The sequence below is a fragment of the Panthera uncia genome (assembly GCF_023721935.1).
Source record: "Panthera uncia isolate 11264 chromosome A3 unlocalized genomic scaffold, Puncia_PCG_1.0 HiC_scaffold_11, whole genome shotgun sequence".
NCBI classification, from domain to species: domain Eukaryota; kingdom Metazoa; phylum Chordata; class Mammalia; order Carnivora; family Felidae; genus Panthera; species Panthera uncia.
In genome coordinates, this window is record NW_026057578.1 from 71,776,129 (window position 1) to 71,798,208 (window position 22,080).

General features: G+C 41.2%; 1 protein-coding gene across 1 annotated transcript in view; it reads left to right on the forward strand.

The window, feature by feature from the left end:
- EML6 (EMAP like 6) overlaps nucleotides 1-22,080 on the forward strand; it is a 162,743-nt gene that overhangs the window by 115,790 nt on the left and 24,873 nt on the right. Inside the window, exons 26-27 of the mRNA XM_049649840.1 lie at nucleotides 1,771-1,972; nucleotides 2,080-2,206. Coding sequence (XP_049505797.1) covers nucleotides 1,771-1,972; nucleotides 2,080-2,206 — 329 coding nt within the window. The remainder of the gene's footprint in view (nucleotides 1-1,770; nucleotides 1,973-2,079; nucleotides 2,207-22,080) is intronic.

The following is a 22,080-nucleotide window of genomic DNA, read 5'->3' on the forward strand; positions in this document are numbered from 1 at the left end:
AATAATTTTTCTCTGAACTTTTGTTTTTGGATTTCTTCTTCCACCCTGTCTAGAAATCCTGTAATGCTTTAAATAAGTCAGGGCATGGAGAGGCATTTTTCAGGCTCTTTTACTTTCTCCTCCTCAAGAAACCAGCTTGTGTTTGTAGTACATATAATGGGTAGGTTCCTGCTTCCAGCTGGAAGACCAGCAGGACACATGGCTGCAGCCACTATGACTGTCCTCTTTGTTTCCATGCCTTCTGGATCTCACATAGTCACATAGTGGTTTCCCTTGGAAATCCTTATTTTGTTCTGCCTATTTTCTAGCAAACTAGTGGCTCTGGAGGGCTTCCTGAAAATATGGCCTGCCTATTTGCATCCCTAACCTTTCTACACTCACTACTCTGCGACAGAGTGGGCATTTCCACTTTGCTGTCAGGTAGATGTCTGCTAAATACAGAGAGATCTTGAGTAAGAGAATTTCAAAGTCATGCACTCTGCTGCACCTGTCTCCTGCCATGTATCTGTGCTGGTTTCGGGTTCCCTAGCATGCCAGTCCAAAACCCTCTGGAAGTCTCTTCCGTTATTGAGTCAAGTTTTCAGCGGGGACACTGATGGCCCTCTCACAACCTCAGAAAGAACATGTGGCTACCCACATTGCTTAAGGTATTCTCCAAGAGTCGCTGAGAGGATGGAAAAAAAACTCCCTCTTTAAATGGCTCTCACTGGAGCTGTTTTTGCCAGGCTATGGCTCATGAGCCAGAAATGGAAGCTGGTTTCTGGTGGCAGCTTCGGCTTCCCACCACTTATCAGGATTGCACAGTGTGAGCAGCCAACTGCTATTCCACCTCATCCTTCCCCACCTGGAATGAATGTTGTATGGCCCTGTGTGCAGTGCTGAAGAGCTTTCCATAATTACTAATAAACCGGACCTTTTATTTGGTTTGTTGAAAAGAAGCTTACTAGGGCACCTGGATGGCTCAGTCAGTTAAGCGTCTGACGTCAGCTCAGGTCATGATCTCTTGGTCTGTGAGTTCAAGCCCCATATCGGGCTCTGTGCTGACAGCTCAGAGCCTAGAGCCTGCTTGGATTCTGTGTCTTCTTCCTTCTCTCTCTGCCTCTCCCCTGCTCACGTGCGCGTGCACTCGCTCTCTCTCAAAAATAAACATTAAAAATTTTTTAAAAAGAAAAGTAGCTCACTTTGTTTTAAAACCAATTATTTGTGTTTCCGGTGTCCAAATTTGTTTCAAACATCTGTGGCAGCAACTGTTGTGTTTGTTTTAAATCTTACTTGAGGCCCCAGAATTAGAAGAAGTCCCTTGCTCTTCTGTTTTAGCCTGGGCTGTGGTACAACTGTGGGGCTGTGGGGATTACTGGGAAGACACTTGTGATGTCAAATGTCAGCCAGACTCACCATCAGGAGTTTACACAGGAGACCTATGGAGAATGTACATTTCATATTTGAGAGAAACAGAATCAAGCTGCTTCTATTTCGTTAGGTTCCCAGAAATAGGTTCTGTAATCTAACATTTCATTTGTTTCCTCACAAACCACCTACTGAGGACCCATGATGAGCCAGGTAATGTTTTATAAAAAAAAAAAAAAAAGGGACCTAGTTCCTGCCCTCATGGAGCTTACCCTCTAAAGAACGGGAGGAAAACTGCTGCTTGGATGAACTGCTTAATTGGTATCCACTAGAAGCCGCTCTGGAAAATAATATGGATGAAATAGTCTGGAGACAGGAGTCATGAGACTGGTTGGGGTAGTCACCAGTTCCTGGGCTTTACAGGGCCAGCATGCAAGATTCAAGAAGTATGTGGGGCACAGTGCACACGTCACCAACGTGAGGTGGCTGCACAACGACTCTGTGCTGCTCACAGTTGGTGGTGCCGACACAGCCTTGATGATCTGGACGAGGGAGTTTGTGGGGACCCAGGAGAGCAAGCTGGTGGACAGCGAGGAGTCGGACACCGATGTCGAAGAGGACGGAGGTGAGTGAGCCCCATGTGCCGCCTGCCTCTTCCACACATCCCACCCCACCCCTCAACCCCGTGCCACTGCCGACCAACCCCATGCCCATCTCTTTCCGTTGTTTGAGGCTATGACAGTGACGTTGCCAGAGAGAAGGCCATTGATTACACCACCAAGATCTATGCTGTGAGCATCAGGGAGATGGAAGGCACCAAACCTCACCAGCAGCTGAAAGAAGTTTCAGTGGAAGAAAGGTATGGTGTCACCAGGTTTGCATTTATTATACCTGATTTCAACAAGAGTTCATTTTCTTTGCCCTCAGAGTTGTTACTTAAGCTAGTCTTTTGTGTCTATGCGCAGAGTGTTAACCTGCATACAGAGTTAAGCTGCTGAAAATCATCCATGGCCCTCGATAAGTGGCAAAGGGTGGGTTACGCTTTGCAGAAGTTGGTTGTGGAAAATGACTTGAATAGACATGAGGTTTGATTGGACCAGGCTTATCCTTGCCCAGAGAGGATGTCAGGGTAGCCTATGCACTGTCTGAAATGTGATGGCCAACAGGAGACGTGCTGATCAGAGAGGGAGGGTGGGCTTCTAAGGTCCAGAAGGAATGTCTGTGGGTCCTGAGAAATAACCCTCTGTTAGAACCAGAGTCTGTGCATTACACGGGGTCACTTGGTGGTACCATCTCATACTGTGTTTTCACCTGCCCCAATTTGTTCAGGTGGGTTTGGTGACTCCAGACCTAACCAATTTGATTTGGCTGCCTTGGGATTCTTATACAGAAAGAAGGTTTCAGATGTTATTTTAGGCCTTTTTGATATGTTATTGTAAGTATCAATAAGAGAAATAGCCAAATATTTAGGCTTTTTTTGGAAAAAAGCTCATCGTTTCTACAGTTATTTACCATGTTCATACTAGAAAGGATAAATACTCAGTAAAAACTCTCACATCTGAAGAGAATATCATGGATCCCAAAGATGTTTTGCCATGGATTGGTTGTTCACAGGTACCCTGGATCCACTATAAGAAATGAGATTCAGGTTGTTTTTTGTTGTTGTTGTTGTTTTGTTTTGTTGTGGGTTTTTTTTTTTTTTTTGCATTCAGCATGACTTTCTTCCTAATAGTAATTATTTCAAAAATTTATTCTATCACTTTTTACTAGTATGTAGGAATATAAATATAAAGAAGTAAAATATTTCTTCCTCTTGCCTCAGTTCAGTGCCACATGTTAAAATAAGCTCGATAGGGGCACCTGGGTGGCTTAGTCAGTTAAGCATCTGACTGTGGCTCAGGTCAGGATCTCGTGGTTGAGTTCCTTCTTCGCATCGGGCTCTGTGCTGACCGCTCAGAGCCTGGAGCCTGCTTCAGATTCTTTGTCTCCCTCTCTCTCTCTCTGCCCCTTCCCCACTCATCTCTCTCTCTCTCTCTCTCGCTCGCTCGCTTTCAAAAGTACATAAATAAACAAATAAATAAATCAGCTAGATAAAAAGTGGGTGTGCTACAGGCACAAAGAGGGACTCTGATGCAAAATTCCCTAACTCGTCCCTAGCATCTTTGTTAGATGTCACTACGAAGGTTCAGAATTCTCTTTTGTTGAAAAAAAATTATTGAAAAATTTTTTTGCAGTAGTCTATAAATTACAGTTTATCTTGCTTGCAACATAGTTTTTTAGTGGTCACAAAGATGAAATAATTTTAAAGGACCTAATTTTAAGAGTAAAGAAAAAAAACCCAGATGCATGTTAGTGCCTAAATAAGCCTCCCCCTTAAATAATGAACTCTTAAAAACATTTGCCCTAAATTAAACATTCTTTTGAAAAAAAATTACCCAACCTCTCCAGTGTCACATAACATTATGAAATGAGTTGACTTGGCTATTATTCCAAGGTTGTTTCTGGCTGATTTGCACAAGCCAGTGCTTCGTCATGCTGAGACTTAGGCCAGCCACTAAGATTTAGAAATCTAAGCAAAGTCCCTGGCTGCCAGAGGGCATTGATGGGAAGTGACAGCTAATGGGTACCAAGTTTCTTTTTGGGGTGATGGAAATATTCTAAAATTATAGTCATGATTGTACAACCTTTTACATACTAAAAAAAAATCAAAACTGAATTATATACTTATAGTGGGTGGTTTTCATAGCATGTAAATTATATCTCAATAAAAGTTGTTTAAAATGCAAATATATCTATCTATCTATCTAAGCAAATTCACAATTCCATACACTGCAGCTGGTTTCTGACCTAAACTGAGGGTCATCTTAACCTTTCTGTGTTGTGATGTCTCTTTGGGTAGGTCTGTAAAGATCTCAAACCTGTTCAGCTTAGGAAAAGTTATGAGAGGTGAAGGTACAGAGGACCCTAAGAATTTTCAGTCTTAAACTCCAGAATTCTGAAGCGACCTCATCACATCAGTTGGGGAACTTGCTGTACATACATTAGCATCCACAGGATTGACTTTCTTATATGTACAAAAGAAAACTAAATGCTGCATGGTATTAAGAGATACAGGGGTAGGCCTTTCAGTACTCTGTTGGCATTTTAAAAAATAATTCACACTAGGGTGTAGTGAAGAAAACATGTAGCGAACAAAACATTTTTTGAGATAAATATAGGGTCTGGAGGAATAATCAAGCCTTCTTTACAGAAAGCAACATCTTTGATAACTTAAAGGCCTTGATAGCTTCAGTTCCTAGAGTGGGCTGTAACCAGAGAGCAGGGTGCCAGCTGCACAGCATGCTGGGAGCAAAGCTCGACCACAGCAGGAAGGGGTGAGCGGGGAAGGAGCAGCAATTGGTGTCTGAATCCACAGCCTCCTTGGAGGCAAATCCTAATCAGAACCAAGAATCGTCAGTCTCCACCAGTCCTCCTCAGTAATTTTAGGGGAACTTGAACCTCAGAGACAGGATGGTGGACAGCATCTGAACTGCAGAAGAGGGAAGGGGGTACAGACAAGGTGGGTGTTCAGAGACTTTGTGAGAAAGCGGGATGAGAGAAGGAAGGTAGGGTAGGAAGGGCTCTTGGCAGTAAGCTGGGAAGACACCTCACCTGAGTCCTCACCTGGGATAAGAAATGGGATCTGTGGATTCCAGCATCCCAGGCTGAAGAGAGAGGCAGGGACAGAAATGTTAGGGTCCTTCAGACCACAGGAGTATGGGGTCAGGCAGCACCTGGCTTTTCCCTGACAGCATTCAGGACTGTCAACCCTGACACTCTAACCTTTGACTACTTGACGCCCTCCTGCATGGAGAGACAGAGGCTTTTCTTGACCTGTCCTTCATTGTTCCCTCCTGTGTGTACCTGACGATACCTACATATACCTGTGTGCCTTTTCTAAACACCTGGGCCAAGACGAGTCCCAGTAAGACTAACAGGAGACAAACACTTGAGGATTGCAAGAGAAGTGAGCTTGGAACAACCACTCAATGCACGGACTTACTTTGCCTCTTACCAGTGTTTCGGAAAGTTCTACTCCCGGTTTAAATCCTTTTCCTCTTTAGAACCATGCGACGAGCACAGGATCCATCATATTGAAAACAGTGCCTTGCAGACAGCTGTACATTATGCATCGGTTATTTTTTAAGCAAATGCGTTTCTAATTCCTAACATTTCAGATAGTCCTAAATTGTTTCTAATTAGACTCAGTTATTTGATTTTAAAATAGCTGTGAGGCTTTGGATTGTGCTTCTTTATACAATTTCTACACACACGAGTTGTTATTTTTCAGAAGTCATAAGATCTTTAGTTCAATTCTTCTGAGAAGTGGGAAAGTGGAGAGAAGTGCGTAATTGCTCTCAAAAGAATACTGAGTTTTACCTACCAAGTATGTAATCCCTTGTGGGTGTGTACCCTGGTCACCCACTTCAACTTTGCTCTAGCACCCTTGCCTCTTTCCCCTAGCCACACTTGGCTAGCCAGTGCCCAACTTGGCTGAACTCTTGGGTAATCCTGCTGGTCAGCTGCCCATGTGTGGCATGTGGCTGAGGAAAGCCGTGGAATCTTTTCCAGTGCGGGGAACCAATGCTTTAGGCCTTATCTGGACGCTCAGGCCTGCCCCGTAGTGCTTTCCTTCTTCCCCTGCTGTTTCCAATTCTGGTCTAGAGCAACCTTTCCAAACCTCTCATGTCTCTCAAGTTCCCACCTCTACCCTGACACAGCTTTCAACTTTTGACCTCATTCCTACTTGGCCATGTTTTCTCAACATTACAGCTGTCGCGTCCATCCGCAAACTTAAATTATTACTTAATAAGTACTTGAAATACCAGTTCTTTTCCAGAAAAGGAAAAACAGGAGGGGGGAAACGTAGTTTTTCAGAGCAATTTAGCATATAAAATGCCTACCACTGTCACAGCACAAGGGATAGTACCCAAACACTGGGTTCTTACTTCAGTAAAAAAGACTTCTGAACTCATCAGGTGACACATCCCTGAAATTTCCTCAGCATCAGGTTACTAGAGTTGCCTATAAAATTAAGAAGTTTCTTTCACCACTTTACCAAGGACACACCAAGTTTATATGTCATTTTTTTTTTTTAATTTATAAGGTAGGACTTTTAGTTTCAGGGAGCTCCCAACACAAACTGGCCTCAGCAAAAGGAACCTATTGGCTGAGACACCTGAAATCCATGGATAGAGTAACTTTAGGTGTCACTTGATATAGAAACTCATCTTGCTATTCTCTCTGTTCTCTCTCCATATTTCAGTTCTGCTTCCTCTAGGTTATTGCAATTCAGGCAGCAAAACGACTGCAGTGCCTGGACCTTACAAGTGTCTGTGGCTCAAAAGAACTGCATCTGATAAGTCCTCACAAATGTTTTATGATGTGCTGCTGGCTCTGGTGGGTCACGTGACCACCCTTGAAGCAGTCACCGGTGACCTATAAAATATGAGCCTTTTATTGACTGTTCGTAATTAGTCACATGCCACCTGTAGAGTAGCGGTGTAATCACCTCCACCAGAAGTAAAAGTCCAAGGTGGCTAACAAAATTTGATTTCTAGATAGACCCAAAAGAACACATGTCTACTGCACTCCACCATTTTTTTTTTCATATGCACACTCTTGAAACGCTCTAATTTAGGGGTGCCTGAGTGGTTCAGTCCGTTAAGAGTTTGGATTCTTGATTTCAGCTCAGGTCATAATCTCACAGTTTGTAGGATCAGGCCCCTCATAGGGCTCTGTGTTAACAGTGCAGAGCCTGCTTGAGATTCTCTCTCTCTCCCTCTTTCTCTGCCTGTCTCCTGGAGTACGTGTACTCTATCAAAATAAATAAAAATAAACTTTAAAAAAAGTTCCAGTTTAAACTATCTACATGAATGATTGAAAATGCAGTTAGCCCCTCCACAAAGAGTCTTGGTCAGTTACTGTATCCAGCCTCACGTCCAGAATCTTAGGGAGTTGTGAAGTCTTCTCATCCAGGTTGGGATAAAGCTCTTCATAGTCCTGTGACTAATGATAGTGTTGACCACCATCACATACCAAATAGACAGTGGTGAAGAGAGGACAGAATGAGGATAGTTTGTTGGTTTGTTTAATTGCCATTTGGAAAGAGAGAGTGAGACACAATATGTAGTAGTCACTGGTCCATGTCCATATAATCCTTTGCTGGCTGAGATGGTCACAGACTCCTGCCCTTGCCATGCGCATGTTCTTGCACAGCTCGACAGCAATACAAATGTTGGAAGATGTCAACAATCAGAGGATGTAAAGCTTGTGTTGGTGATGACAAAAGATACACCAAGTGAAAACATAAAGTAGGAAGTGACACAATGTCCTCTAAGAGAACCAGCTTCCCCAAGCCTCTCAAATACCTCCTGGAATGTAAATGATGCCCCTATGGGGTAAGAATTCTCCCAGGCCAGAAACTCCTTAGTCATTCCCATGGGAGAATTGAATCCTCCCACCCTCCCCTGAATTCCCTCCCTACCCACCCCAACTCTTGGAAAAACTCTTGCTCTGTGCTTGGCACTCCCCATATGACCATGACCCATGCACACAGTCAGACAGGGAGGGGATGGCCAGTTTTTAGAGACATCTCTCAGATGGCCCAAGCTTCAGGTCCATCGAATTCCATTTTTACCATTTACCTTCTGGCCTAAGATTTGGCATTTCATAGCACACCTTAGCAAGAAAAATACTTTTGACATCTCAGAATGGTAACTACTTGAGTTCTCAAAGTATCAAGTAGTTAAACTTCATAATTAATTATCATATCAATTAAAATAACTTTTCTTTTTAAAAATCAATTAAATTATTTTTCATTCTTTCCTCATTTTTTTGATGATAAACTGAGCACCAGCTAATTGTTCACTGTTGGTATGTATTCCCTTTTAAAAGCATACTTATTATTTGTATAACCTTGAAGTAATAGTATAACCTTTTTAGGTTCAGCTGATTCTGATGGTCTGTTATTGTTGTCATTGTTTAATGTTTAAATTGTGACTGTGTGGTCTTTAGCAGACCTTTCTTTGGGTTGGTGTATGTGGCCTTTCCACAAACACTATCATGTACTTCTGAAATCGTCCATGTTTTTTGACAAGAGGTCCCATGATTATCATTGATTTTCCTGTCCCAGCAGGGAATCTGGTTTCTGTGAGGGCACATTAGTTCCCCATAACTACTGGAGGTTGCTTAAATTATTGCAGACCTAAAACAGAAGAAGAAAACACTTTTTTAAAGGTCATCAGGTATACTGATATTTTATTTTATTTTTTTAAATTTAATTTAATTTAATTCTATTCTATTCTATTCTATTCTATTTATGTTATTTAAAAATTTTTTTAATGTTGGGGCGCGCGGGCGGCTCAGTCGGTTAAGCTTCTAACTTCAACCTGGTTCATGATCTTGCAGTTTGTGGGTTCGAGCCCTGTGTTGGGCTCTGTGCTGACAGCTCGGAAACTGGAGCCTGCTTCTTTTTCTGTGTCTCCCTCTCTCTCTGTCCCTCCCCCATTTGCCCTCTGTCTCTCTCAAAAATAAAAATAAACATTAAAAAAAATTTTAACATATTTTTTAATGTTTATTTTTATTTTTGAGAGAGAGAGACTCTCTTTTTGCCTTGTTTTAATAGGAGCTTTGTCATGCTATCTTTTCCTCATATTATATACTGTATTTCTAAAGATTATATTGGATAGCATGTTGTCTAAAAGATGAGAAAGCTTCTTTTCCTTTTCTGGTTTTGATTCTTGGTTCTAGCTCTCTAGCTTCAAAGAATGTAAAAATGCAGGGCAGCTGGTATCTTAGAATTTCTTAGAATTAGTGGACAGTGAGAGGTATAACCTAAGTCTTTTAGGTTTGACCCAAGCCCTCTGTTGGTTGTGGCCCCAGCAGGAGATAAAGCACTCTGAAAAGGAAGTAATGTGGGGAGAGTTTAGTGAAAGGACTAGTAACAAAGGTGTGGGCAGGATTAAGAGACAATAGGGATGGAGTAGCACCTCAGAAATAGCAATGGCTGGAAGCCATCACCACCCTTGGGTCTAAAGGGGCCAGGGGGGAAGCTATTGCCAAATGTGAGGAACATTAGCTGTAGGAGCAGACTACTTATAGGAGCTGAGACCTGAAGGGGAAAGTTGAAGGTAACCAGTCTGAGTCCCAGCAAGGAGGTCTCTGGGGGGGGATAAATTCCCCAACTGCATTCTCCTCTGACCCTCTCATCTTCCACTGATGCCTGTCTTCAGCTGAAGCCTATCAGAGGCTGAAGGGCAAAAGAGTCTATTGATGTCGTCCCTGAAGGCCAGCTGTAGAGGGCACAGTGCAGGAGGAGAGAAGGGTGGAGAGTAGACATGGAGGGGTGCATGGAAAATATCCAGCTCATGCTCCTTACTTTTTTTTTTTTAATGGAAACTGGTATTATTATCACAGAAAAGAACCTCTTGCCATTTTAACGTTGAACAGTAATTCCTATCATTTATAAATGCCTTTGAATATATACTATCAATTAAAGATAGGACTAGATATAACCAAATCGATATCAAGAATCATTAGAGACATTTAAAACTCTACCCAATTTAAATGGATCAGTTTTGATGAGCCATAGTTTTACACCACTGTCTAGGGGTGCCAGAAGAATTAACTTATAGAAAACATGAAGTACACTGAGAATGGTAACTTTTTTAAACTGATATTTTATATTAACATTATATTTTTGTATTCTCACATATCTTCAAAAATAATGTGTAAACATCTTTGGCCTATGTCCAGAGGTCTTTATTTTCACATTAAGGGAAAAAGCAAATTAGAAACTTACAACTGTGCACATGTCTAGTGCAAATACCCATTTTTTGTAAGGGTCAAATTATCGTACAACCCAATTTTGGATGTGTGATCACCACAGCGGTGGATCACAAAAGCATCTTTTTCATGATGTACAGATAGGATCTAATAATGTCTCCATGTGGCATGTGGTCTGGTAGTAAAATCCGGATGAAGTGACCAGCCACTGGTCTTCCAAGTTTCATCTGGTTGAGCCATGGTTCATAATTTATTTTTAAATATGTACTGTTTGACACACTTAGCCCATCTCCTCCTCCCCCAACTGCTTAGATTAACCATCTGAGTAGGGAACAGAAATGATGGAGATTTTTATTTGATATATTTAGTTGTAACATGCATTCAGACAAAAACCTAACTCTGTGATGAAAGAGACAAAATAAACACCAATTGAACTATTTTAATGGAAACTGGCATATAAATATTCACCAACTTATGTTTTTCTAAGTGGATGTGATCATTAGCTCAGGGGTTGCTTTCTCACTGCACCTCAGTCAGCAGTCTATATGTTTTCAAGGTTCTTCAGTAATAAGTGCTGAGGCTTGCAGCTTTTGGCTGTTTGTCCAGGGGTAAAGAGAAGAATGTGGGATTAACCCTTCCAGGTTCTATCTTTATAACATTATGTTTTCCACCTTTTCCTTAAAGAAGGAGAGGTTCAAAACCTTCCCCCTGACTTCTCACCTCAGAAGCTGCATAAGTTATGGCCACAAGTCTGAATCCCAAACTGACCTAAACCATGTTTTCCCTTCCACAGCAGAGCCCTAGGCTTGTTCTCCCCTTTCTTGCCTGTCTCATACTGGGAAAATCATCTCTCCGTTTAAAAAAATGTCCAGGGACGCCTGGGTGCCTCAATCAGTTAAGCGTCCAACTCTTGATTACAGCTCAGGTCATGATTTCACAGTTTGTGAGATCAAGCACCATATTGGGCTCTGCAGTGACTGCTAAATAAATAAACAAATAAATAAATAAATAGATGTCTGAGGTAGAAAAGTTCACTTTTAATACTGATATTATATTGTCTTAGCACCAGTTTAGTGTAGCTTTCTTAGGAATTATGGATAACTAGAAATTGGGACATTTCTAGTTGTGGTCATCATTTTATTAAATGTATTTAGTCTAGATGTTGAGCTGTTTTACCTGGGACTAGGTAACAAGCACACAATCATGTTGTAAAAAGAAGTTTCAAGAAACAGTGCTTTCATACACTTGTATCAAGCAAGCTTTGTGTCTTAATTAAATACTATTTGTTTTCCAAAGAAGGTGTATGGAATATAATTTAAAAACTTTTTAAATTTGAATATCACCTTTAGTGGGATGTTTCTAAATAATATAGAATTATAAGGTCCAGCTGCTGCCAAGGGAAATATTTAGTACACACACATATATATATATATTTCTTCATTTCCCTGTCATCCAGTATTGGGTAAATATCAACATACCTCTTTTTTGTTTTGTTTTTTCCTCCAGTTTTATTAAGAAATAATTGACATTACTGTATAAATTTAAGACCTGCAGCACAATGGCCGATTTACATATATTTTGAAATGATTACCGCAGTAGGTTCAGCTAGCCTCCATCCTCTCATAGAAATACAGCAAAAATGAAAGAAAGAAGAAAAGGGAGGAGAAAAACCTACTCCTTGTGATGAGAACTCTTAGGATTTCTTCTCTTTCCCATTTTTCATACAGCGGTATTCACTGTATAGTTCCACATGCTCCACGTGATATCCCTGAGACTTACTTATAACTGCAAGTTTATACTTTTGATCACCTTCTTCCAGGTTCCCTTCATCTCCCCCTCCACCTTTAGTAACCAAAAGTTTGTCTCTTTTTCTGTGGGTTTGGTTTGTTTTAGATTCCATGTAAAAGTGACAGCACCTAACAAATGCCAGGATTCCCTCGGTTTTTAATGGCTGAATAATATTGTGTGTGTATACCACATTTTCTTTATCTTTATCCCTTGAGGGACACTTAAGTTGTTTCTGTGTCTTGGCTATTGTAGGTAATGCTGCTGCGCACGTGGGGGTGCACATATCTTTTTGAGTTAGGGGTTTTGGCTCCTTTGGATGTAATTCCCAGATATAGAACTGCTCAATCATATTGTAGTTCTATTTTTAATTTTTTTTGAGGAACCTCCCTACTGTTTTCCATAGGGCTGCACCAGTTTGCATACCCCACAACAGTGCACGAGGATTCTCCTTGCTCCCCTTCCATGCCAGTATTTATCTCTTGACTTCCTGATGATGGCCTAACAGGTGCGAGATGACATCTCATGGCAGTTTTAATTTGCATTTCCCTCATGGTAGTGATGTTCACCATCTTTTCACATACCTGTCGACCTTTCATATATCTTTTCTGGAGATATGTCTCTTTAGGTCTTTAGCCCATTTTTTTTTAAGGTTTTTGTTTTTTGCCACTGGACTGTATGAGTTTTTTAAAATATATTTTGTATATTAACCCCTTATCAGATACATGGTTCGCAATTATTTTTTCCCATTCCGTAGGTTGTCTTTTCATTTTTTGATGGTTTGTTTTGCTGTGCATTAGCTTTTCAATTTGATGTAGTCCCACTTGTTTATTTTTTAGTTTGTTGTGCTTGTGTTCTATCCAAAAACTCATCACCAAGACCCATGTCAAGGAACTTTGTTGTTCTGTTTTTTTCTAGGAGTTTCAAGGTGTCATGTCTCCCTTTTCAGTCTTTAATCCATTTGAGTTAATTTTAGAGAGTGGTATAAGATATGGGTCCAGTTTCATTCTTTTACATATGAATATCCAATGATCCCAGAACTATTTATTGAAGAGACTGTCTTTTCTTCATTGAATATTCTTAGCTCCTTTGTCAAATGTTAGGTTGACTACGTATGGTTGGGTTTATTTCTGGGCTCTTGATTCAGTTCCATTGGTCTGTTTATCTGTTTTTAAACTGGTACCATTCTGCTTTAATGACTGTAGCTTTACAGGATAGCCTGAAATAAGGAAGTGTGATGCCTCCTGCTTTGTTCTTTTTTTCCTCAGGATTTCTTTGGCTACTAGGGCTCTTTCGTGGTTCCATATAAATTTTAGGAGGGTTTTTTTCTACCTCTGACCATTGGAAAAATGCCATTGGAATCTTAAATAGGGATTGTTCCATTGAATCTATAGATGGATTTTGGTGGTATTGACATTTTAACAATATACTTCTAATCTGTGAACATGGGATACCTTCCCATTTATGTGTATCTTCTTCAACTTCTTTCATCAAGGTCCTAGACTTTACAGCATAGAGATTTTCGCCTTGTTAGTTAAATTAATTCCTGAAGTATTTTATTGTTTTGATGCTAGTGTAAATGGGATCAATTTTTTTATGTCTTTTTCAGAAAATTTGTTGTTAGCACATAGAAATGGCACTGATATTTTGTATGTTAATTTTGTATCCTGCAACTTTGCTGAACTCATTGATTGTCTCTAACAGGTTTTTGGTGGAGTCTTTAGTATTTTCTATATATAAAATCACATCATATGCAAATAAAAACAATTTTACTTCTTCCTTTCCAATTCTCATACATACATACATACATTTATTTATTTATTTATTTAGCTAATTGTTTGTGGCTAGGACTCTCAGTACTGTGTTGAACGGCAGTGGTGAAAATGGGCATCCTTGTCTTCATCCTGAACTCAGAGGAAAAGCTTTCAACATTTCACCATTGAATATAATGTTAGCTGTGAGCTTGTTCTGTATGACCTTTATCATGTTCAGATTTGTTCCTTCTGTGCCTAGTTTGTTAAGAGTTATTATCATGATTGGATATTGAATTTTGTCAAATGCCTTTTCTGCATCTATTGAGATGATCATATGATTCTCTTCTTTCATCCTGTTGTGATGTATCACACTGATGATTTGCATAGTTTGAACCATCCTTGCATCCCCATAATAAATCCCACTTGCTCATGGTGAATGATCTTTTCAGTGTGCTGCTAAATTCAGTTTGCTGGTATTTTATTGATAATTTTGGCATCTGTATTCATCAGAGATAATGACCTGTTATTTTTCTTTTCTAGTGGTGTCCTTTTCTGGTTTTGGTATCCAGATAATACTGGCCTTGTAAAAAGAGTTTGGGAATGGTCCTTCCTCTTTGTTTTTTTGGAAGAGTTAGAGAAGAATTAGTGTTAATTCTTCTTTAAATGCTCGGTAGATTTCACTAGTAAAGCCACCTCATTCTGGGCTTTCCTTCATTGGGATAATTCACATATTTTTTGGTAGAAATTTTCAGTTACAATTTTTAATTTGAAATTATTCTCCACTTTGGCCATTTTTAAAAGTAAATGTTAATTGGTAACAGTTTTATATCAACTCTGTCATTACTTCCATTACCTCAAACATTTGAAACCTTTGGTATCTTTGAATTCCTCTTGTTTTTTGATTCGGGAGTCTCTAACTTTTACAGAAAGAGTTGGCTCAGTGAAAGTCAAAGCAACACTCCACTCCCTTGGGGTTTCCTTTTATATCTAAAATCTCAGTAGATGTCATGTTTATCTAGAAAGTGGCTGGCTACATTGTGACAAGGGCATGAGAGAGTCCTTGGCATTAATCCCACTTGTGACAGGAATCTGCTTGGTCATCACAATAGGACAGTCATGCCAATGATGGAAAGATGACAATACAAAAGTTAGAAATGTACAGTTTCTTTAATTTTGAAGTACTGGAAAGCTTTAGGCGTGGTTACATAAGGCAGGAACTAACAGCATTTCCTAAGCCAGTGTTAAGGCTTCCCAAGTTCCCAGAGTGCCCCAGTGAGACAGACAGCCATGCTTATGAGGATTTTTCCCAAGTAGAAGAGGCTTCCCTTAATGTTCTCCTGAGGTTTTATCTTATACCTTTTTATATTCTCTCTCCGCCGTAAACACATACCCAAATGTTGAGGATAGTCTGAATCCATGCCTACAAGCTCGGGAGGTATAACCACTATAAAACAATTCTCACACACTGCAACGTGTTTACATGAGATCAAGGAAACTGACTTTGGCTTTACCAGAATCTTGCCTCAGCATGCTCTGGTTTCAGGTTGTGTGAGGTTATCTCCAGCACAGTGAGATAGGGTCCTTGGTCATCCTTCTGGTCTACGTGTTGTACTTGCCAAGATCTTTGTTTGTCCTTGTTCTTTTTTGCCAAGTCGAGATTGGCTTTGTGGGGGATGACCTTTTTGGGTTTCACTTTATTATTCTCCTCCTATTGGTTGGAGGCCTTAAGAGTTGGGAAATCACAAGCCTTTGTTGTTTGCCAGATTTGGGGCATAAAGCTCCTCTCCTGCAGCTAGGATGTCAACTCCGTGAAAGCAAAATTTCTGATACACTGCCTTTTCTCCAAATTTGATAACACTGCTAGCGTTCAGTAAATGATTGTTGATTGAGTGAATAAACTCCTTAACAATTTAACAAGATTTAGGTTCATTTCTAGTCACTGATACCCACTGGTTAGGTATCAGAATCTGAGATTTTGTTGGCATCTTGCTTGTATACCCATAATCCAGCTTGGAAATTTCTTCCTCTTAAGCATTTGGCACCCCTGGCTATCCTTCCAGCTCTCAGGTTAGTCACCATCTGGCTCCTGCCTTTAGGCAATTCCAAACAATGGCGTAAAATGGAGAGGTCCTTACTCCTAGTATCTGCAGCTTTGAGGGTAACTGTCCCCTTTTTCTGGCAGGGAGTGTGTGACATAGGTGATTAGAAGGGATCCAGGGGACCAGGCACCTCCCGTCCTCATTCATATGTGCCGTGAGCTTCCTTCCATGTGGGTAGATGAGTGGTGCCTCCAGTAGTCCCCCCACACAGGGACTTGTCCCCAGGCACCAGGGGGCCCCTGCACTACTCACCCCCATTTGACTAACCTCAGCTGTCAGCATCTCAGTATCTTTCAGTCACCCCCACTTGTGGACCTATAGGCAAACCAGGATCCTGAAGGGCGATCCTCTCCTCCCCATCTCAGTAGCCCCCCACTATGAAGAGATGGTTTGGGTACCCCCAAGCATGTATGAGGGGATGTTTGGTTCTCAGCGGAATCCCTCTCCCAGTCCTTCCTGATGCACAAAATAATGTCACCCTCCATCCATCTCAGCCACCCAGTATGAGGAGACGCTGGGATGGCATTGCCAGAATTATTCTTAGCCGAGAATTATAACGAAGGAATCTGTGAATGCTTCTACATTAATATTTTAGTTCCCCTGATACATTTTTAACTTTCAATCTTATGCCATATGTTCCTTAGGAAACCAAGAAGCTTTTACCAATCCACAGTTAGAAGCAGGTTCTGAGCCTTTTATAAATGTTGGTTTCCTCATCTCTGAACTGATGGATCCCACCACCAAATGACCTCAAGGCTGCACTCCAGCACTCGGGGTTTACAGACCTTTTCCTAAATTGTGCTTAGGGCTGAACGGGGAAGGCCCTAAAATCTGTCTTCTCCTACTTTATCATATCCCCTCTGAACCCACTTGTATAGATTTATGAACTTAAGCAAAAAGAAGATCCTATAAAGAAAACCATACATTACAGGTTTATAAAGAAACATAAAGGAAATTTTATTTTTGTTTCATTGTTTTAGCCCCAAATCCTTGGATTCTTAATATTTTGGTCCTTGGTATCAAGATATTTAAAGTTCTGCTGGATTGTAAACTATGCATATGGGTGTCTTAGTTCCTTAAGGGTCAGCACTATGACTGTCATAGTTCTCACCATGTGCCTAACACAGTGTCTTGCTCATAGCACATAGTCAACAAATATTTTTTGAATGAGTAGATGAATGAATGAATTTACTTAGCCTGCTTCTCTTAATATATACATGAATTAATCTGTTCTCAAAATGCTCTACAAATACCTTCTTGGTCAACAACCACATTTACCTTCATTTGGTTAGCACCGATGGGTGATCTCATCTTTGTGGGGAATGGTGTGACCCATGTAGAATCTGGTCATTAGACTGCTCTTGGTTAAATAATTTTATCTTCGTACCATCTGTCTGTTAGGAATTAAATGTCTGTTTGGTTTAAATCTAATAACCCAAGGCAAAAAGAACTGAAAAGTCTGTGTTATTGTAGCCATCCCACCTATTTTACATGCAAGGCCTTCTTTGTCAGCGGATTTACAGTGAAACAAAGATCATGCTCACAAGTGGCGAAGTGTAAAAATATTGCAAAGATTTGATAGAGTTCCCTGAATTGGAAGAAACCACCATCTCTAGATAATCCCAATTTTTCTTCTAACCTTTTATACTATATCTAGGGAGAGAAACCTGCCCCCAGTTTTTAAGAGATGCTGTATGTAATCAGTCACTGCCCATTTCATGTCTGCCTGAAGCATGATGAGCTTGACAAATCAGGACAGTTCTCCCCTCCATGGAGAAATACGCGACTAAACAGCCTGGCACTTCCCTTTCCTCACTCCACTGGCCTCACATAGGCCCTTTGTCATCACTGATCAGTAGCTGCTTTGTGAGCTCGGATTGTAAGAGCTGCTAAGAACTGACAATCTTGCTAACAGGTGCTTCTAAATTTACTCTAAAATTTACTATTTTGAGATCTGTCAAAACCACTACATCCTATCCTAAACTTGGTCTGATAAATGGGGAGGAACCTCTGATTCTACATTTCATTCCAATCTGTGATGATGGAGTGATCTTAACGAGCCTCAGATTTCATACAGAGACCCGCCATTGCCTGTCTGTTGTGTGTAAGCTAGGCTCAAACTTTCCTCCAGGACAGCAAGTGCACACCGTGACCTCGGCAAAGTGTGACCTCATTCACCCAGAGCTTTTCTCTCTAGGCAGAGTTTTTCTTTACTCTGCCCCTTAATTCTGTAGAGTTCTGCACTCACAGCTGCTCTGAGTAGGTAAAAGGTAGCAAGTTTCCTGTTCTCTAATAGGGTGGAAGGAAGTGAAGTTTACAATATCTATTAAACCCCCCACATGCTGAAATTAACCATTTCAAAGGCCTATTGTTTGGCTATGTAACTCTGCCGAAAGCCGAATAGTTGGTTCTTTAAAGGGAATTTAAAGCTACCTTCATAAATGACTTTCCTTATTCTCTTGATTTTACATATTGTTTGAAGCAAAATAATGACTTCCGTATAACTGATAATTTTAGGAGTTAAACCTGCCATTCATGAAAGAGTGGTTTGTTCACTTTTTATCATAAAAAGAAAATGTGCCAGGGCTTGAAAATGCAGAGGTAAAGTGACTTTTTTGAAAGATTAATAGACCCAGGAAATCATCTTCTTACAGTGTAATCAGTTGACTCAAACCCACTTGCTCCTGGGGATAAGGAATGCATCACACACAGGTGAGGGATTTTCTGATGAAAGGGAACTTCTCTTACAAGACAGTGGCAGGATTGGAAACAGTTATTTTTATCAAGTGTCTGAACATCTCTCAGATCTCCATTTGGAGGGAGTGGGCGCTACCGGGGTGGTTACTCTCCCTTTTTCTACTGTTGTATGGTCACGAGGTGGTAACTGGGGAGGTGTTTGCAGAAGCAATTGTTGGGGTGCATGATATGCCCCCCTTGAAACAGTGTCCTTGACTGTAAGGTTTGGAGTATCTGGGTGTTTTTGTGGGTGTGTGTAAAGCATATTGGCTCTCTCTTTAAGCAGCCCCACCCCAATCCTTTGAAGTTTCCATCATGCTCCATCTTCTCCCCCTCCCTGTCCCTGTCACTTATCAACTTCCTGTCTGAGGAGTTCAGCTAATGGTCAACTTGGCTGAGCTGGCTCCTGCCAGCCATGAGTTACATCACCATCAGTAGCTCTCCTCTCCCTCAGTGACTTAAACTTCTCTACTCTAGATTTCTCATCCCCGGTAATCCTAATCTTGATCCTCATTAAAGCATCCTATATGCCTTGATACCTTCATTTTTTCTCTGCCTGAATGCCACTTTTCCAGTCTTCTTGGCCCTTCATCCCTGTATTTCTCCTACAGCACATACTTCCATTCTTCTGACTAGAAGGTCACACTGGTGCAGATTGCCCTCACCAGACTCCATGTTGCCACCTACACTGAGGTGCTCTCCACTGTTCCTTTGTTTTCTTTCTTGTCTTTGATTGGCTCCCTCTGCCAGCCACTCATCAGTCAAACACAATTTTGCCCCTTCTTTACCTTTCTGCCCAAACCCTACCCCTCCACTCTTGGTAGATGGCTTTCCTCCCCTACTTGATCAAGAAAACAGAAGCTATTGGGCATGAAACTCCATCTTGGCACTTCTTTATCTCTCCTCCATCTTGTTTCCCATCTTCCAACCCATGTAAACCATTCACATCCTTTCCTCTCAGAGAGATGAAGTCCCTCCTCCTATTCAAGGTGGGTTCCTCAGCGGTTGCTTGGACCTTAGCCTCCCAGCCATCGGTGCTCCCTGACCATTGCTCTCCTCTCCTATATCTCCTGTGCTGCTCCCTCAGGATTCATGTCCTCAGCCAAGAAATGCATTTCAGTCTTTGCCGTCCTTACCAAACTCTGTTCAGGAAATAAGTAAATCCTTTGATCCAAACATTTACACACATATTCCAACCCTTACCTTCCTTCCCCTTTCCCCTTCTCATCCAGGCTTTACCAAATCTCTCCTTCACTCTCTAGTCCATTCCATCTGTCTTCTGTCCCTGCCATTCTGCTGGCATGGTGACTTTCTGATTCCCAAATCTTCTCTTTGTCTTGTTAAAAAGGAAGAACTTGTTTCTTCTGGAGTAGCATTGTGCGATAGAAATACAATGCAAGCCACATAAGTAATTTTTCTAGTAATCACATTTAAAACATTTAAAAAGTTAAAAGAGATGGTGAAGTTGATTTTAACAATGTGTTTTATTTACCCAATATGTTAAAAATATTATTTTGACATGTCATCGTGAAAATTATTGAGTCATTTTATATTTTTTAAAAATTATTTTTACTGGGTCTTCAAAATCTGGTATATATTTTACAGTTACAGCACACCTTAATTTGGACGAGCCACATGTAGCCAGTGGATACCATATTGGATAGTGAAGTTATATCTTTTTAGAAACCATCTTTCCTGGCCCTCGTCCTACCTCTTCCATCACTTCTTCTCAGTGTCCCTTGTCTGCCTCCTCTTCTAGCCATTCACATGTTGTTGGGCCTCAGGCTTGCAACTCTCTTCCTGATTAATCTCCTGTATTTCACCCATTGGCTGATGATTCTCTGAGTCCCACCTCTGACTTGCACTTCTAGTGAGTAAAGCCAGACCATAGACGTCTGAAGTTTGACATGGCACCATCTTACAACCTCACTCTTCTCCTGCCAGGTGCCCAGGCAGAAAACTGGTATTCCACTTGCATTCTCTTCCTCCTTCAACCCCTAGATCTAATCAATTCAAGAGTTTTTGAAGTCTACTTCACCACTATTTCTTTAAATATTCACTTGTTTCCTTTTCTACAACCATTGCTTTAGTCAAGATCCTCATCATCCCTCCCTTGGATTATTAGAGTAGCCTCTTCAGTAGCCTGCCCACCTTACTCATAGTTCCCTCCTTTCCATCCTTTATGACCTCAGTTTTTCACCCTCTCCCCCAATAAATTGATACTCATTTAAAATGTCCAAGTCTGGGACTGTATCCCCATTTTTTCAAAAGCGTGGGGAGATGAGACTGTGTTATAGGCTTCAGTCCAAAGCATTTTCAAGATGGCAGGCTTCCCTGAGGGCATCCCATAATTCTCCTGTCTGACTCTTTTCCTTCCACTCCACTTTACTACTGAGCAGCTCTACAGGAGGTTCTGGAAGACATAGGAATACATTTAACAGAATCCAGTTCCTTTTGTTTTGATAATAGAGATCTCCCATGGCTTTGTAGCATTTTCCTCAACATGGATTTATCCTAAAGCAATGATTCTTAATCTCTTTCTCTCTCTCTCAAATCATGTACATCTTTGAAAATTTGTTGAAAACAGCCTTGTTTCCCCCAGAAAAATGCACAGGTGCAAACACAACTAGGCCTGAGTACCTGAAGCCCACCTGGGCTGATAGGTCTTGCTGGAAGACAATGTTGAAATAGTGCTCAGGTCGTCTGCTGGCTCCCACCAAAAGGGATCAAAAGTTTAGTTTCCCAAGATACTTTGAAAACCCTTGGAGCATTTTATGGCCCATTTTGGAATCTGAAGAAAGCTATGTTTCATACTCCAAGGACACTTTGAACATTGTCTGACTAACAACACTGAAAACAAATCTAAACTTGCATTTCTTGGCTAAATATAGCTGATTTTCTCCACACCAACACCCCTCTTTATAGAAGCTGTTTGCAACAACTTTGTTTCTTACTAGCTTTCTGAACCTCACTCTCCAGTTGGCTTTCGTGTTGTGCTCATCTGGGGTTGTGACTGATTTTCATTACATCTTCAGTCGTTTCAGAAGCTTCCCTAAAAACCTTGGCTCCGAACCCTCTCCTGTGCATCTCAGGTAATCATGTGCTCTGCTCTACCCTTCATTCTGTCATCCCAGCACCCTGGGGAGGGGACAAAGAGGGGCAAACACTGGGCACTGGCTACCTCTGGTGGCCTCTGTGAGGTGCAAGCCCATGTTTTAAGACCCCACTCATCTTTAAGTGAGCCTAAGCTTTCTCTTAAGCAGCCCAGCTGCTGAACAACAGGATTGCAGCATGGACTGACCTTCTCATGGTCCTTCCCTGCCCAAGAGTGTGCTGTTTCCACAGAGGACATGGGGACATGAGGTAGGGACTGTGTCCACGGGTAGGGGTGCGTCTTTGGCAGCCTGCACCCCTGGCACTGGACAAGAACAGTGCTGCCTCGTTACTTAACACCAAGTCACGTGCTTGAGTCTGCAGGCCTCCCCTTGGCTTCTTGCCTCTACTCTCTTCCTTGGCAAACTGCTCTTGTGCTC